This window comes from Serpula lacrymans (genome assembly GCF_000218685.1).
Source record: "Serpula lacrymans var. lacrymans S7.9 unplaced genomic scaffold SERLAscaffold_16, whole genome shotgun sequence".
Taxonomy (NCBI): Eukaryota; Fungi; Basidiomycota; class Agaricomycetes; order Boletales; family Serpulaceae; genus Serpula; species Serpula lacrymans.
In genome coordinates this window covers 132994-150965 of record NW_006763305.1, presented here as the reverse complement: position 1 = coordinate 150965, position 17972 = coordinate 132994, and the positions used below count along the sequence as shown (strand labels likewise).

Here is a 17972-nt window from a genome sequence, read left to right as displayed (position 1 = left end):
AGGCGGAGGACGCATTCCAAAGTCAGCTTTTCGAGTGTTGGCAGCTTGGCTCGGAGCTGTGGGACGAATGATATTTCGCATCCACTCCCAGCAAATACTGGCGTTCCCACAATTAGACCAGCAAATCGACCTCGCACTAATTCGATGGTATCCTTGGGCAGCGCTCATATTCATGGCATTTTCCCCGGAGAGGCAGATAATCTACCACCTTCAACCTCATCTATATTCTCTTACTCGTCTTTTGTCGTGAGCCACTCCCAAAGGAGTCTGGAAAAGGTCATCAAATCTCGTCTGGTAGAGACATTCATCACAATAACTATTCCAACTTCGCAAGATTTTTCTCCTACTGTCCAGAAGACCGAAACGCCTAGTAAGGAAAATGGCTCGCGGCTACGACCTACCGTTTCGCCACCAAGCACGCCTACGCATCAATCTTTCTCTGCAACGCCGCGTAAGGGGCTAAAGTCATCTTCCTCTCATATCTTAGAGACATCGAAAGGAGCGACTCCCCCACGACGCGGATCATCTGCCTCCACTCGTCTTTCGTCATCGGTAAGAGCGAGTCCTATGCACACGAGGTCTGCGTCTACATCTGCTGGGCGTCCTTCTGGGAAGCTACCTTCTTCCCCGCCGCTAAGCCAGGCCAAATCGGCAGATTCCGCTAGTTCCCTGCTCCCTAGCGCAGAGAAGCTTGAATCTACGACACCTGTTCCGAATTACTTTTCACCAATTCACCGTCCTTCGACCAATCCGTATTTTCCCATCGATGCTAAATCTAATTATGAGTTCACAGAATGGACAGATTTGAGCGCAGATAAACTATGTATTCAGCTATGGACACATCAGGGGCATGCTCAACGAGATGACGACAATGGGCAATCGAGCAAGGGTAAAGGGAAAGAGAAAGAGAGGGACAATGCATCGGCTGCTACAGTTCGAAACGATTGCGAGTGGAAAATGGTGGAGGAGTGGAATGTCGCGCTCTCTGAGTTGGTGCCTTTAACCAATGAAGTGATTATCCGTTTCGTTCCTCTTCTATGTCTCTCACTCACCACATATTTCTGTGCAGCTGGAATCTCATCTCTCTTTCCTTCCTTCGAACACTTTGGTTTTCTCGTTTTCTGCCTCGAATCAGAAATACTATTACCTCCCGTCACTTCCGAAAGTCCGATCGCGATCACCTTCCCCTGCTGGTTACAACACAGATCCTGAAACCGAGGTTCGAAAACTTGGGCAGACTAGAGAGAGTGGTCTATCTCCATCTACCATCAATACCCACGAGTCGCAGAGTCAACTCCCTCGTCATAGTCGGCATAGTGGTAAACACCGCGGGCTAAGTATAAGAACCCTATCTTGGCAGGATCTTTTACAGTGAGTTACTTACACTAGCAGATCCGATTCTTGATCTCATCATTGACGACTATGGCAGGCTTGTTACGCTCCAAGCATGTATTGTGGACACGGACAAATCACTTGCAGACATCATTGCCAGGATAGATACGCTGATGATAGAAGATAGTAAAGGTGCTCTGGTAAGTTCGCCAGAATTGTGTTTTCGATCTCCCGAGTCTTGAAGTTGATTTGCTTTTATTTTGGCCTTGGTCACGGAAGAGAAGGGAAACTTCGGAACGGGAAGTACGGATACAGGACCGGAGAGCAGAGACAGAAGACATAGACAGACGCTCAGATCATCGTGCGATTTTCTCTACCAGTTGGGTTTCGATCCTCGTTAACGTGTTTCCGTGTTGTAGTACGGCAAGAGATTTCAGCGCGGAAGGAGAAGTTACGGCAGCGGAAGGAAACTCTCAATCTCGCTAAAGAACTGCACAATGACGAGATTTCTTGTGCTTCAAGCCGGAAGGAGGAGTTAACTGAGGAAATGTACGTCTTTTTCTTGTCATTTCTGTCATCTTCTGTAACTTAACCTCTGATTTGAGCAGGAATCGTCTAACCTCGCTCCGTAGCCGTTTCTCACCTACTCGGACAACATTGATATCAACTTTGTCTTTCATATTTCCTATCGATCTTCTATCCCCACCCGATTTGCTTTTCACTATTTTGTCTGTTCCTCTACCAATACCCATATTTCCGACTGATCCAGCGCCGCCACTGACGCTTCCATCCCACAAGGAGGTGACAGAAGATGCGGTAGCTACTGCACTAGGGTATGCCGCGCAAGTCGTACAGCTGCTGGCCGCATATTTGGGAAAGGGTCTGGTGTATCCTGTCACGTGTATTGGAAGTAGGAGTCTGATAAAGGATAATATATCTGCAATGGTGGGTCCCAAGATGTGAGTGCCGTAAAATGCTTTTTCATTAGGTCACGACTGATTCGGTGTAGGTTTCCCCTATTTTCAAAGGGAGTGGATACGTATCGGTTTGAGTACGGGGTATTCTTATTGAACAAAAATATAGAGATGGTGCAGTAAATTTCATTTCATCTGACATAGTCTGATCTATTAACTTTCATTTTACGTTAGCTCATGTCAGACCGCGATCTGCGTGCTCTAGATATGCGACACACGCTACCCAATTTGAAAAACCTACTGCTGACCTTGACTGACGGAGAGGGTGCACGCTTAGCGTAAGTTTTGCTATTGCAAATTGGCAACATGTTATCTGACGACTTGTAATAGAGTCTCACAACCCCCCGACTCACCGATCTTGTCTGGGCTGGAAACGCCTCCACGCGCTCAGTCGCCACCGGCTCTCAAGCTAACCCCGAGTAGCCCAGACGGCGAGAGTCCACACGAAAGTGTCGTAGAACAACCGCAGGAAAACAGTTCGCCCATTACGAGTGGATCTGCTACTCCAACGGCGGCAGCAGCAACGACCAATGACTCGGGCACATTTTCTAAATATCCTTATCCTAAGATCTCTCTCGGTTTTCCGCCCTTGCCAGGCTTTTTTCGGTCCCGGAATCCATCTGCGAGTCGGCCTTCTGACCCTCCTCCAGCTATATCAGAAACTTCCGCGGAGGTGCATCAGAATGGTAATGCCTCTACGAATGAGGTGGCAGATGAGCGCGATAGTGATGGGTCAAACTCGGATGATGATGACCATCGAACGATTCAGGGAGTGTCAATCGACGCGGTTGATGAAGCTGACCCGGCGATCAAGGAGAGCTTAGAGCCGCCGTATACAAATGGAGTTACTGCCAATGGGGAGGCTCACCAGGAAAAAGTGTTGGGCGAGGGTGTCAGTTCACATAAAGCACCTGCGATCGTAGCTCATAGTGGGTAACTGGTGGCGAATGTGCAAAGCTCATGCCATTGTGGTGAGTAGGCAAGACCTCGGTCATTCAAGGTACATTTGACGATAATAGATGATTTGGTTGGATAGGATGTCAATTTCACTGTTTGGGAGATATATCCCTTGTTATCTTGCTGATCACGGAATGCAACTTCAACCCTTGCTAACGTTTCGATGCGAAGTGCGTGAGGTCTAGCCTGCATCTTCCGGCAAGCTAATAGCCTTACTTCCGCACTACCGGGATCGGTGTGATGCTTCTTCTGTTGCCTTTACGTTCTCGTCCACATGCGCTAGTGCTGGATCGCCGACCGCATATTGCAAAATTGACAAAGAGAATTAGCTTCTTCTTTATTTGCATTGGGCATTCATGTGCATGACCAAAGAAAAGACGTTGAATTACGTGCGCTGAAGTTGATTACTGGTCCAGCAAACATTGAAGTGAATAATGGGACGAGGTAATAAACGAGGACGGAGAATAAGCCCAAAGGCCGGTAATACTACGATCGCTAACTTATGGCCCTGTTAATATTCGGATTGTCCAGACCCATGATATTTATCGTTCAGCGGCACCGAGCGGGAGCGTCTCTGGCCATGCAAAATATAAGTATGATGTAGGTATGTAAAGACTAGTACTAGTGTAGAATGAGAGGTAGTGGTATTAGTCAAAGGTATTGCAACAATGCTTCGGTGGTTGCGCGAGAACGGTTATGGATGTGAAGAGCAAAAGTCTAAAAGGGCGGCCTTTACGCAAGAGGCAAATGCGGGCGGACATTGAAAAAAGAGGGTAATTCCGTTCTTTTTTCCTTCTCCCCACGCCTGCCGAAGTGCCTTAAAATCCCAGTTCATAACTACAGAACATCAGCGTCCTCCCTCGCATTTCTGCATCAGAAAACTGGAGACTCAAAAAAGGTGGGCAAGACCGTCCTGCACAGCGACAAGCCTATCTCACAAATGTTATGACAGCCCATTCAGCCGCATTGTACCAACAGTCCTTTCTAGACGGGCTTAAAATCGGCTTACAGGTCAGTTTCCAATCGCGACCTCTTTTCTTGCCTCATATTCATCTCTCTCGCCATTCCACCGCATCTGCCTCGTCTCTAAATCCAGGATTTACCATTGTGCAACTAGCCTTACAGTTCTCTAACTCGTTCTTCTCTGTTCAACTTGTTTTCTCTCGCTCCTCACTTCGGAAGAAAAGCTGTCCTCCGTTTTTTTTCACGCACAATGAATATCGCATCAGAAAACTCTAATATCTCTACCGATAATCGTTCCTCAGGCGATAGAAAACAGAGTCCCCCTGCTTTTCTTGACCTCGCAGACTCGGTCAGTCAAGAGCGCTTACCTTCCTCTTCACAGACGATTTAAACTCTTTTACTGCTTTTTAGGCTGCGAGACTGGGAACTAATATGCCCGAACTTTCTGCTGTATGTTTTTTTCTATGTTCGGAAGCTGTTGCTCGTTCATTCTAATTTGAAATTCATACTTAAAGCGCGTCGAGCTGAAGAGATTGGAACACGAGCGCCAACGGCATTTACAGCGTAAAATGTTTGAAGATCAGATGCGTCAACTCGAGCATCAGCAGGCTCAAGAGCTACTCAGCATCCCGTACGATCCCAATGCTGGCAACTCTCTTCAGCACCTCGCTGTGTCGGCTCCTACAACCCCACCTCGAGTAAACGCGGTTTTGAACGGCGAGGGACTACTGAGGTCCAGTCTGTCGCATTCGTCCGTAGATGCTGAGGTGTTGTCCAGAGCTGTTGGGTCCGCCGTGGACAAGAGAAAATCCGTCACTTATGCACCTGTGAGCCACTCACCTGAATTGCTTCCTGGTAACTCTGCAAACGGACATGGCTATGGCCGTGCTGCTGGTGCCAAGAGCATGCCTGCTAGTCGACGCACGTCTGCTAGCAGCCATGACGAGGAACTTGCCGGTCATTTGCAGGGCTTGTCTTTGGCTGGTGAGAGGCCAAACAGAGCAACTCCGAGTCCTGGAGCTATCTCCAGAGGCAACAGAAGATATGGGGACGAAGAGCGCGGCCGCATTGGTAAACCTTACAATGTTGGAATGATGCTTGATGAGCAACTGGACCAGGAGATGCACAGTGAGTTTTTGTGCGTGCAAGTTCTATGTTGCATATCTGACATTGCAATAAGACGCCATGAGGAACCTTCCTACGTCGGATGACGACAAATTCAATCCGTCTTTTGCGAACAAGGTGGAAAACTTCTTTGATAATAGAATTTCGGGAAATGTTACTGACGGTAATCTACTCAGATGTCTGCTTCTTCTGCAGCGTTGGATCTTGCACACCTATCTCAAACGTCGCCTCGCAACTCATTCTCTGGACGTGGTGACAAATCGTCAGAGTGGCCTCAATATGCTAGCAATCCTCGTGCTCCCGAAGGGTTGATATCTCGTAGTGAAAGGCGAACGGTTACGAATCCCACAGTGACGCTGAACTCTCCTAACGGTGATCTGTCCAACAAATTGGGTGGAGGTATGTCTGCATCTGCAGCTCATGCGCAGTTGTCTTTGGGGAATGGTGTATCTCCTTCGTCCAGGCGTGGTTCCCCGTCCGGGTATGATGGGTTATCCGCTACTACGCGTTCTGTACCTGCTACGCCTCTGACCGGTGTTGCTAATGGAGCGGCGGCGCATCTGTTGAAGACCCCGGGAACTCCGTTAAATAATGACAATCAGAGTCTCAGTGGTCGCCTTTCCGCTCAGGGTTATCAGTTCAATGACGATAACGGCGATCTGCAACCCTCATTATCTAGGATGTCCGGTCAGTATGACAATGGGTTCTCTTCTGTTTCGAACGGGCTTGGCGAAGAGGTATGTGGCGTTATCTCGGACCCTGTGATCTCTCTGACGTCACTTCAAGCAATATACTGTGGATTCCGCGTACGGTCTCAATAGTCCACTGAACTCGTTCGGATTTGAAACCAACGGCCGCGTTAATCCTAACGCTAACGGTACCAGCGGATCGACTGCGCTCTACCATCACAACGGCTCTCGTTACGGTTTGGCTATTGGCGGCCGTACAAGCAGTGCAGAAAGTAAGGTGAACGGTTTACATGGTTCTAAGCATAAGCGGGGCGATATAGACCGTGAGTGTGATGTAAACTGGAGCTTATCTGCTTCTGACTGCCCTGGCGAGCCAGTCAATCGGTTTGCTGGTACCAGGCTGGAGGACCTTCAAGGCGAGATTCCTAGTCTTTGCAAAGATCAGCATGGGTGCAGGTATCTTCAAAAGAAACTTGAGGAGGGTGTTCCCGAACATCGTGACATGATCTTCCGCGAGACGTTCAGTCATTTCGCGGATCTCATGACCGGTACGTCTAATGCAGACATCGGTCGTTTAAATCACGTTAAGATTCATCGTTAGATCCGTTTGGCAACTACTTGTGCCAGAAGTTGTTGGAGTACTCTACCGATGAGCAACGCAACGTGATTTGCGAATCTGTAGCTCAAGACCTCGTTAACATTTCTCTTAACATGCATGGTACTCGTGCGGTTCAGAAAATGATCGACTTCTTGTCCACACGTCGTCAGGCAAGTCTAACTTCTGTTTTTCTTCATCTTCTACACTTACGGGATAATGGACGCAGACTGATGTTAGATACAATACTCAGATACACTCAATCATTGTCGCTCTCAGCCTTCACGTCGTCGTGCTCATCAAAGACTTGAACGGCAACCATGTTATCCAAAAATGCCTGAACAAGCTTGCGCCGGAGGATAACCAGGTACGCTTTTCCTCACCAGCTGTTGTGATTATCACTGATCGAAATTTGTCTCAGTTTATCTACAATGCAGTTGCTGCTAACTGCGTTGAGGTTGCTACCCATCGTCATGGCTGCTGTGTTCTGCAGCGCTGCATTGACCATGCGTCAGATCACCAACGTGTTCAACTGGTCAATGAGATCACCTATAATGCACTTACATTGGTCCAAGATCCCTATGGCAACTACGTAAGCTCTTCCTTCCTTCCATCATTTTGGTCCTGACTTCTGTTGCAAGGTTGTCCAATATATTTTGGACCTGAATGACAACCGTTTTAGTGATGCTGTCATACGTCAGTTCACAGGGAATGTTTGTGCGCTGTCTGTGCAGAAATTCAGTTCGAACGTGATCGAAAAGGTACTGCGCCTTGTCTTCTTTCGCACCGGTGTGCCGATGTTAAACTTTTTTATAGTGTATCCGCGTTGCAGAGCATTCCACTAGAAAAATCCTCATTGAGGAGTTACTAAACCGTACGCGGTTAGAGAAGTTGTTGCGTGACTCTTATGGTAACTACTGCGTGCAGGTCAGATTTGGCTATTCTCGTTGTCAATTTGATGCTCATTATTTGAATGGACTCCTATTCAGACTGCATTGGATTATGCTGAGCCGGCACAGCGTGCTTTACTGGTTGACGGCATTCGCCCTGTCCTTCCCTTGATTCGCAACACTCCGTATGGTAAACGTATTCAGAACAAGCTTCAACGTGAACAAATGGATCACTATGGAGGCGGTGGTGGGGGATACCATTCTCCTCAAGCCATGATGAATGTCGGTGGTCAAGGCATGAACATGGGTCATAATCACCCCGGTGGCGGTCGTCATATGCCTCAGAACATGCATCCTGCGGGCGCTCTCGCTGAAGTGTATGGGGCACAAAATGGTCTTTACAACATGCAAGGTGGACCAGGTATGCAAGGACAGGGTTCGTTTGGACACTCTCACATGGGACATCAACTCCACAACATTCAACCCCACTCGATCGATGGATATGTATTGCAAGGAAACTCTGGCCATGCGCAGGGCTTGTCGCCTGCCCATTCCCATGGTGGTGGATTCGCTAGTGCTTCAGCATTTGCTAACGTGAGCGCCTTTGGCAACGTCGGTATCGCTGGTCATTCATTGAATGACCCTTATCAGCGGTCCTCTTATGGTTATGGCATGTAAAAACATGTTGGCCATTCACATTGACGAACCGTCAACCTCCTTGGCCTTACATGGCTCTGTCGTTCCTTATGATCTGCTCCTATGTGTCTATTCTATGCTCCTCTTGTTTCGATAACCGATACCTAACTTCGCACGTCGTTTGAGTGGGCTGACTCACGGCGTGCTCCGTAAACCCCAGTCATCGACTGCTAACATACCATCGCGCATTTGTATTTCGCCTGGCACATTCACCCAACCCGCTATATTTTGCTTTCAGAACACTTTTATCTGTCACATCTGTACAGCTTAATCTTCCCCATCATCTTATCCCAATGTCTGTTTAATGATAAACTCGTCGCAGCACTACTTTCTGTACTTATTGACCCAACTTATGACATCGTTTGTGTTCATTGCGAAAGAAAGGTGCTTTGAGGCTGATGTTGACCTGTGCGGCATCAGAAGGCTTGGGCATCTCTAGAGAGCAAATTTTCAGACGGAACTTCGTCAAATGTAGAATTGTAAATAGTAGAAAAGAAAGTAAGACTTGGCCTTTCCGAGTCCGAGTCGTTATCAGCTCAGCCGGCCAAAGTTTATTATTTTGATAAGATGTGCAGACAGCCTCGAGACTGTTATGATTGGTGGTATGAAGGATTGTAATAATACCTGTCCCCTTTTTTTAGTCCGGCGGGGCGGATTCAAATGGAGAACTCCTGAATTAATTGAAGGATCTTTGCGTAATATCAATAATAATAAACGTACCCAGATCGGTTTCGGTCCTCACAATTGCCGGATGATAGGGTACCACTGTCGGTTTACTAAGTAAATTCTTCTCAACGTTCATGGGATGTTTTCTCGCCATAGCTGATACTATATACTGTACTTCATCACAACGCACATATTGTCAATGAAAACACAGATTTCGTTTCATTGAGTGGAGGGCTGGCTAAACCAATGTGACCGTGACGGCTGATCATCGATCATTCTCTCTGTCAAGTAGCCAGGTTAGCAAAAAGTACAAGTCCTTATTTTGTACAATTGGAACCTCAAAAAATGTACGTAAGGTACTACGAATGATTACAGCTGAAGCACGTATACGTACTACTATGTGGCGCTCGACTAAATATAAAACCTGAATTGACGACCATCATGTCAAGAGATATTCAAACCACACTTACCCACATGGAGTATTATAGCCTGCGACCAACCTCGCCTTTGTTTGCAGAATGTCCTAATGGTGTGGAGGCTCCTGCCTTCCAGAGAGTCAGTAAGTCTGGACTTGGAGGTGCAATACATAGTACCTGAAACTGATCATGTTCCATTTCTCAGATCTCAACTTGCTGACCCTGGAGTCAGCCAGGCGAAATTACTACTATGGCGGCAAGCGATCAATCACAACATACAGTGTCACTAGTCACTAATAGTCACTAGCACGGAATAGATACCGACTATCGCATGTAAGTGATATATAAGTTGAACCAAGTGGACCTTCTTTACTCGAGTCGCCCAGTTGAGTACCAACGTGAGGACCATCGAAGTTATTGGCGCAATCTTCCAGTGGAGTGTACAAGAGTTGGACTGCAGCAGCTATGCATGGTTGGGTTGTAGACCCTTCCACGGTACAGACCGCTGCCATTGCAGTCGAAACGTATGAGTCGAATTTTTCATACACTGGCTAACGCACTAATTTTTTTTCGTATCAGAGTTCGGTACTCTTCCGTTGGTGAGTTGCATGATTACTCGGCTATATGCCAGTGAGTTTGACTTCTTTGGCTTTTTTCAAATAGCTGCTTGTAAGCTTCGCACTAGTAACTTATGTGCACATTTCTGATCACCTCATCACCAGTTGTACTTTTTGTGTACGAATGGCTCTTGCTGTGCGTTATACACTCTTGTGTATCAAAATTTCCAATGATGTCTCAACAGGTTGGATGACGAGGTCATGCTAGTACGCATCGCAGCACTATCAACGCATATATCCCCGTGCTTTACTTATGTTTGCCTCAGATTCATTCGTCTCCGTGGTCGCTTGTTAAAGTGGCCTACCTCGTCTGTCGTTACTATCCCATGCTTGATTATCCTTTTGTCCTATGGGCCTGGGTAGCCGATCATACAACCTCAACCTGTCAGCACATAATACGTCCTTTGTATATTTCCTTATTTCCTTTGGTAAGTGTGTTCAAAAGACTGTCATCCAGTCTTCTCCCGCATTATTCAATTATTCTGACCAGCAATTCTCTCCAACTTTCACGTTCCCTGCCTGATATGGCTGTAATGTGATACAGCAAGTGTCTGCACAAGGTTGGTTGTCTCTCATCTCCTTTGGATATAGTTTTTTACTTTTGGTCTAGCTGTCATGCTCGTTAGGACCTATGCATTTACAGGTCAAAGAAAATTTACCCTCGTCATTCTAAGTATTGCCTACGGTGCCCTGATGGTACTAGTACTGTGGTTCATTTGCATTGGATTTGATCGTGAGTTAAACTCCAGCAAGTTGCATATTACCAACGCACAGTACTTCATACTATACCTCTCAATTTTAGCAACTGCTTCACACTTATTCGTTGGCAATACTGGTTGTTATGGTGATGATCCATACTCAGTAGCGGCACATGGAAGGAGCATTAGGACTGGCGTAAGTTTTCTGGTCTTGCTTGCACTTCCTGTCGGAATCAGCTCATGGTCATTTTAATGTTCATGTTCATGGCAGCTTGTATTTGTATGGCCCTTCTCATTTCATCATTATAATATCACTGACAAAATATAAAGCTTTTCATGTGCACGCTCGATATTGGCGTAATATTTCTAGTACTGTGGGTAAGCTACCATCGCTGAATATTTCCACACAAGCCTTGATGCAATTTTTTCAAGCACGCTTACAAGGCAAGATCATTGCAAGGACAACTGGGCAGGATATTTGTATATCAAAGTATGTGTTATGCTGCTCATTCTTGATCCTTCCAAAATACTGAGTAACCTCCAGGCGTAGTATATTTTGCCTTGGTGTGTTCTATCAACCTCTTAACAGCAGCCTTCTATCTTGCGTGAGTATTGAGTTACTTTAGTTACTAGTGCACTAAAGCCCAAAGAATGTCAGACCGAACGAGGCTCTAAATGGTTATGGATTTCCTTTTGCACTGATTCTCTCTGATGCCTTCGTGAGTAACATATTCTCCAGTTGACTTTCACGTTTTTGACGCATCTACTTTTAAGGCATGTCGGATGTGAGTAACGGTATATAACAATTACCTGTCCGAAGTCTAGACTGAACAATGACCAGGATCCTGCATCTCCGACGCCAAGCATCTCCCACTGAGTCGGTACAACTCGAAGAGCAGTCACGGGTTGTACGCGAGGCTTTTCAACAGCAGCGCACCATTACAGATATTCTAAGTGTATGAGGCAGGACGTGCAGGTTTTTCGCGGTCCAAGTGATGCTGCTGTGGTCAAGACAGCTAGCAGTATATAAGGTCCAAGGTCAAGCCTACCACACCGAATACTCACATAGCACGACCGCGCAGTGCATGTGTCACCTCGGGAAAAGGGCTATATAGTATTCGACATATGGTATCTGTGCGTTGAGCACCTTGGATCATCCATACAACTGGGTACCGCTTGTCGAGGATTTCCATAACTTTATTCGCTGATATGGAAAGAACATAGATCTTCGGCATCACAGCTGTATAAAGTTATTCTCGTTCAACAGTTATAGATTACCCTTCTTCGGGTTATACGGTTATATTTAAAGCATGGGCCATACTGTAGTAGCATGCGATAATGGAATAGATGTGTTATAGTAGCTCACCCCCTCTCTCCCAAGCACCTTTAAATCTCGCAACTTCACCACTTTCGTCAACCACGTTAAATGACTAGTCTGTGTCCGAATTCACCTGAGAATTTATCGAAGCAAAGATTAGGTTCGAAGACACGGTGGTAGTATTATTTCTTCCTTCAAGTTGTGGACTTTTCCACAGGTTGACCTGCATTCGTGCAACATTTATTCCCTGCATCACAGCCTGTATCCTACTCATACATTTGGTAAACACATTTCGTTGTAACTTTCGAGCAACAGGGAAAGGCTTACTCGGGGAGGATGCTAATAAACGAGCCCTATGTAATAAACACATCTATAATCATTGCACCATAACGTCTTTGTGCCGTTAAAAACTCACCTTGAACGAGATTATAATAATCATGCTGACCAGAGAGCAAGCTAAGGAGCGCCATGAGATTGATCACTTCAAGAAAATCACGGCTCACTTAAACTAAAAGCAAAATACCAAACGTTGTGTTGCATCATAACTAAGGCGAGTCGATTCTCGCCCATGCCATAGCGGTGATACGTATAAGCACGATACGTGCTGAAACCTAGTATTTCTTCACATTCCGGGTCAGCCGATACTGTCCACTTAGTAGTACCAAAGCACAGACGTACCCAGTTCGAAAAGAAATAAAGCCAAAAAAGCGAGAAATACCTTTTCACCATCGTCTGCAGTCAGATAGCACATCATGATAGATGGTGCAAAAGATGGAGAAACTAAATCAATTTCGCATCAGCATATAAGATAAGGCCTGTTGAGCGTGGAATGGGGTACATGATATAGTGGACCACATTTTAACGATCAGCACAACGACAAATATCGTAAGACCCTAACTATAATCTTAGTCGATAAATGCGCACCGTAATGCACAGCGCACTCACAGCGAGACTGAGTAACAATACTGCCAATATCTTCTTGCTGCGTTCCCATAGAGCATACGTTCGCATGGCGAAAATAACTGCGCCGCTACCAATTAGCAGCTGGTGAAAGTGTGAATAAGACAACGGAATACATTCAGAGCATAATGATATGGATAGTGCTGGCCCTAGAAAGCTGCATAGTACCTCAGTGGTCTCCCAAAGAGTTGCAACTTACACATTTCCAACAGCCAAAACAATAGACAATCCTGTGAAACTTGAGACTATGGGATATCTGTGCATAAATGTCATGGACCTACCTCAGGCCCGTAGTGGACGCTTATTAATTCTAAGAGGGTAGCGTTCTGAATTTAGCGAATGGCACTTAAAGAGACGGAGAACTTACTAAACAATCGGATAGTCGGCATGACAAAAGACACATAGCGGGTAAAGAAGTATATGAGTTTTAATTTACTCCTTCCCGAGTTGCGGATATAGGTAATCTATCAAAAATACCTTAGAACAGCACGTCGAAGCATGATTGTGAAATGTACTTCGTCGTCGAGTCTAAGGATATAATCGTATGTCTGCGGCGAATTCCATCCAACACAAATAAACATAAACCTACTAAAAGTGTAGCCATGCAAACTATATGGTCACAAGAATCCAGATAGCAGGTCATAAGCACCCGCAAGTAATTGAAAAGTAGACAAATTACCGGACATGTACTAAGAATATGTCAGTGAGGTACATGTACTAGAACCCAATCAGACCACTCACGTTCGCTGATTGAAGAATGTTGAAAACATCGATGTCAGAAAGGTCAAGTTGAGAATCCATGGCTTTCGTCAGCAATACAGGCATATAGATACTCATTCGCCTTTTATAACGACTTCGAGAAAAAAAAAACTTTTGGCATTTCAAGTTTGGGGACGAGACAGCCCCTTCGGACTTGCGGATACCCACATCACTTGGGGATAAAGCTTCAGACCGACAGACAGCAACCTTCCGCTTTAGTGACCCGTACAATGTTCACTAAGCAAGATACAGCAGTAAGCTGTATGCATTGGTGACAGTCGTCATGCATGACAAGCGGTTCCAGTACAATGCTATGCATTATCTGATAAATGTTCGACATATCCGTTAACAAGAGGGGGCCAATGTAATTAGTTTGAATCTGCATACCGCATCCTTGCTGTGCTGTGTGGCCATCCCGAACTACCTCCTTTGTAATGTCCTATAAAAGCATGTATTTTTTCTCCCTCTCTTTTTACACGACCGAACATCATCCTACTTGATCAAGTGTTAGTATATTAGCCGAAGAGATTGGGAAGCGGCGCCCATATATGCATCTCAAATCAAGCCCACAACATGGAAGGTTTGACGACACGACAGAATACAGCAGCAAGTTTCCTTGTATGTTTTGACAACTTGCAGTGGTGACCGCATGAATTTATGCACCGTAAGTTCATCCAATCGAATTTGAATTGCTACTGCCGCAAGGCGATCCCACTGCGGTGGCATTCACAGTATGTGTCACTACGGAAAATTTTCTTTTTAAGGCTGCCGCTTGAGCTCTCGGGATGAGACATTAAAGACTGCCGAGAACAAATGTCGCGAATAAATGTAATTTTGGGCATCTTTATGAAGTGCGGTGAACTGCTGAATAGGATCCAACTTCGTTGTATGCGGTATAATACAACTACGTCAAATAGACATATACTTTGCCATTCTACGTGCACAAACGAGACGGTCAACGGGGAATGTGATATTGCATAAACAGGGCCGAAGAGGCTCACTTAGACTCTTTCTTCAATTCTTCTTTCTGTGCTAGGCGCTGCTCTAGCTTTGCGAATTCGTCCAATGCAACTACCTCCTCCTCATCTAAAACCTGAATGCAAAATCAAATGGTTACAATAACCCAAAATCCATGAGAAACTGAACCCACCTGTTCTACGCCCTGAACCTCGGGAATGTAGTGCATCAACATTCTCTCGATACCGGATTTCAATGTCACGGTACTGGAGTCACATCCTCGACAGCTACCTTTCAACTTAATTTTGACGAACCCCTCATCAGACAACCCACGGTATTCAATATCTCCCCCGTCCTCCATTATTGCTGGCCGTACTCTCGTTTCTAGTAATTCTTTAATCATAGCAACTGTCTCCGAGTCGGTGTCCAGAATCTTGGTGTCCTGTGGTCCAGCTGCATCCCTCTCTTCCTGCGATCTGAATAAAGGTTGACCAGAAGAGAAATGCTCCATGAGTAGAGAATATATTTCTGGTTTTAGAACGGCCCATGGATTCTCGCTGTCTTTTGACACAGTGACAAAATCGGGCCCATAAAAGACAGCTTTCACACCCTGAACGCCCATCAAGCGAATAGCCAGAGGGGAAGACAGTGAAGAACGAGTGTCAAGAAATTCAGCCGTTCCTTCGCCCATTACAGATACTCCGGGTATGAACTTTAGAGAATCGTCGTTCGGAGTGGTTTCTGTTTGTATGAACATGGATCGGCCTGTAGAGCCATGTAAGGCTGGTATAATTTATCGTCAGAAACCAGAATGCTTACTTAGCTGAGGATGCAGATTATGGCTACGACTTTCTTGCCGTGCATGAATACCCGAGGAGGTAGCAAGTGTAGGCCCTTGGTGCATAGCGGGCCGTGGTGAACTGGACGATAGACTTCTGGACCATGACCGCAACGATATATGTAGATCCTGTTTCGTGACAGCCTTTGGTTTTGCTGATGTTCTAAGCAAACGGGATGTAATTCTTGAGGACATGGTGGTTAAGAGCAGACCCGGGATCCATGTCCGCATCTGACAAAGCTGCTCATTTCCTTTCGTTCGCTTAGTCATCCTGCGTTTTCCTCCGTCCCCGATGACCATTGGCAGTTATGCACTTGGCTTATGTTTCTCCATATCCTCAGCATGTCTCATTTCCTGGATAATATGGCGGGTTACGACTACAAGTCAGAAATACCCAGCTTTGCGCTCTGTTGCAATCCTTGTTTTGGGTGATATTGGTCGAAGTCCTAGAATGATGTATCACGCTGAGAGTTTCGCAAAGATCCAATTTGACACCTTTCTTATTGGATACCGTGGTATGTCGTGTAACTCAGACTCTACGATAGATGTGTTGATAATAACTTTTATTCTTAGGTTCCAAACCTATTCCATCGTTGACCTCGCCGCCTCATGTTCATCTCCGTTACTTGGCAGAGCCCCCTTCTTTTGTCACGAAAATACCCTTCATTATTGCAGCACCAGTCAAGATTATCCATCAAATAGCAACCATATTTTCTGTCCTCGCTTTTGAGATTGCACGACCTCCAGAGTTCATCATGGTCCAGGTTAGTTACTACCTAATTACAATTAACGTGTTTGCATTAATTGTTGAATTACCTAAGAACCCACCTAGTATTCCGACGCTGGCGATTGTGTGGATAGTAGGTCACGCTCGGGGGAGCAAAGTGATCATTGACTGGCATAACCTTGGTTATAGCATACTCGCACTTAAACTTGGAATGGACCATATTTTCGTCAAGGTTGCCAAGAGGTCAGTCCCGTGCATATCATACCCTTTCCCAATGCTCATATCGGCTAGATTTGAAGCCTTTTTTGGGAAGAGTGCTTATGCGCATTTATTCGTGACACAAGCCATGCACGATCACCTCGTAGAGAAGTGGGACCTAAAGTAGGTTAGTTCCCATTTTGTTTTCCTGCAATTCTCATTGTATATGTAAAGAGGGAAAAAGGCAGTGTTGCATGACCGTCCCCCAGCCCATTTTCACAAGACTTCGCCTCCAGAAGTTCATGAGGTAAGTTGATCTTTTCCTGCCAGTGGAGATACCACTAAATAGATTCGACTATCGCACATGTTAGCTTTTTCTCCGACTTGGTTCTTCCTTGACCGTCCCTCTCCTTCAGTCTTTCCTCCCAGAGGCATCTCCCCCTTATACGACACCGTTCACGCAGACCGTGAACACAAGATCATCCAAGAACCAGCTTAACCCAACCTCGCCGACCACCTCATCTCGCGTAGCTATGCCAACCCTTCGCCCTGATCGACCCGCTCTTCTCATATCAAGCACTTCATGGACTCCTGACGAAGATTTCAGTATTCTTCTCGATGCTTTGAAGCTCTACGAAAATCGTGCGCGCGCGCTCAATGACAAGAACACTGATAACCAGACACCTGTTTCCACAAGGAAGTTGCCTCGTATATGGATGGTAATCACTGGAAAGGGTCCACTCAAGGAGAAGTACATGGCTGAAGTCGGTAGGCTGTCAAAAGACTGGAAATGGGTAAGGTGTACAAGCCTATGGCTCGAGGCTGGGGATTATCCTTTGCTACTGGGTGTGTTTATGAAGCCTTTGGCTCGTTTAATATATTTACTTATTGATAGTTCACTTTCCGTAGGTTCTGCTGACCTTGGCATATGTCTTCACTCGAGTTCCTCCGCTCTTGATCTCCCCATGAAGGTTGTAGATATGTTTGGTTGTGGTTTACCTGTCTGCGCACTGGATTTTGCCTGGTACGGACAGCCACCTTCTTTGATAGTCCCTCCTTGATCGAGGAAATTTTTAGTCTCAACGAGCTTGTCAAAGATGGCCAGAATGGTTTGGTATTCAAGAATGCTCAGCAACTGACTGATCATATGGAGGTAGGTTTGTCTATGCTTCGTTCGTGCTTTCCATAATTGACTTATTCCTTCAGGCTCTCCTGGCCTCTTTCCCTTCTTCCCCTGCTCTAACAAAACTACGATCTTCCCTAATTAGTGCATCAAACCCCCAACATCTGGGCCTGGATATGCATGGTGGTGTAGAGGGCTGGGAGTGGAATAATTGGGAGGAAAACTGGAATAAAGTGGTGAAACCCCTGGTACTGAGCGATGCTGGTAGAGAGCAGGAGCAGTGGAAGTAGCTATTATGAAGTGGTATCGTCTGTTCCTCTTTTCCAGTTGATCACTGTGGCTTTTATTGAATTTTTTTGCTAGAGTCATAAATGATAGCTATCCATGCATGGATATATAATCAATCTACAATTCTGTTCATTTAAACTGATTCTGCCCGCCAATTTCTCGCGAACAATATCTTGAGCTTTATAT

The 17972-nt window shown here is 45.8% G+C and overlaps 6 protein-coding genes across 6 annotated transcripts; 4 read left to right on the top strand and 2 right to left on the bottom strand.

The window, feature by feature from the left end:
- Nucleotides 1-1291: 1291 nt before the first annotated feature.
- On the top strand, nt 1292-3760 carry SERLADRAFT_478872 (uncharacterized protein; the record flags this gene model as incomplete). Its single annotated transcript, XM_007323524.1, has 9 exons — nt 1292-1371; nt 1430-1532; nt 1612-1693; nt 1752-1881; nt 1941-2291; nt 2342-2420; nt 2481-2584; nt 2637-3277; nt 3343-3760. The coding sequence occupies 7 exons, from the start codon at nt 1506-1508 to the stop codon at nt 3241-3243; spliced, it is 1380 nt and encodes a 459-aa protein (XP_007323586.1).
- A 2217-nt stretch (nt 3761-5977) lies between these two features.
- SERLADRAFT_478869 (uncharacterized protein) lies at nt 5978-8604 on the top strand (the record flags this gene model as incomplete). Its single annotated transcript, XM_007323523.1, has 8 exons — nt 5978-6088; nt 6138-6588; nt 6642-6808; nt 6865-7002; nt 7057-7227; nt 7277-7396; nt 7452-7562; nt 7625-8604. The coding sequence occupies 8 exons, from the start codon at nt 6032-6034 to the stop codon at nt 8201-8203; spliced, it is 1794 nt and encodes a 597-aa protein (XP_007323585.1).
- A 757-nt stretch (nt 8605-9361) lies between these two features.
- SERLADRAFT_418307 (uncharacterized protein) lies at nt 9362-12022 on the top strand (the record flags this gene model as incomplete). The annotated part of the gene is made up of 18 exons (XM_007323522.1): nt 9362-9446; nt 9621-9636; nt 9738-9827; nt 9883-9902; nt 9967-9972; nt 10026-10056; nt 10106-10127; nt 10187-10348; nt 10465-10480; nt 10564-10653; nt 10723-10814; nt 10890-10898; nt 10949-10996; nt 11051-11108; nt 11163-11223; nt 11277-11337; nt 11393-11403; nt 11460-12022. The coding sequence occupies 18 exons, from the start codon at nt 9362-9364 to the stop codon at nt 11578-11580; spliced, it is 999 nt and encodes a 332-aa protein (XP_007323584.1).
- Nucleotides 12023-13101: 1079 nt separating this feature from the next.
- On the bottom strand, nt 13102-13766 carry SERLADRAFT_401757 (uncharacterized protein; the record flags this gene model as incomplete). Its single annotated transcript, XM_007323521.1, has 6 exons — nt 13102-13126; nt 13178-13206; nt 13264-13360; nt 13412-13505; nt 13576-13585; nt 13638-13766. 4 exons carry the CDS (start codon nt 13695-13697, stop codon nt 13324-13326), a joined length of 201 nt encoding a protein of 66 aa, XP_007323583.1.
- A 745-nt stretch (nt 13767-14511) lies between these two features.
- On the bottom strand, nt 14512-15673 carry SERLADRAFT_401751 (uncharacterized protein; the record flags this gene model as incomplete). Its single annotated transcript, XM_007323520.1, has 3 exons — nt 14512-14748; nt 14806-15377; nt 15432-15673. 3 exons carry the CDS (start codon nt 15514-15516, stop codon nt 14653-14655), a joined length of 753 nt encoding a protein of 250 aa, XP_007323582.1.
- Nucleotides 15674-15735: 62 nt separating this feature from the next.
- On the top strand, nt 15736-17924 carry SERLADRAFT_478855 (glycosyltransferase family 33 protein; the record flags this gene model as incomplete). Its single annotated transcript, XM_007323519.1, has 9 exons — nt 15736-15965; nt 16024-16214; nt 16272-16420; nt 16469-16558; nt 16610-16682; nt 16747-17221; nt 17285-17399; nt 17453-17528; nt 17582-17924. The coding sequence occupies 9 exons, from the start codon at nt 15743-15745 to the stop codon at nt 17786-17788; spliced, it is 1599 nt and encodes a 532-aa protein (XP_007323581.1).
- Between the last annotated feature and the right edge of the window lie 48 nt (nt 17925-17972).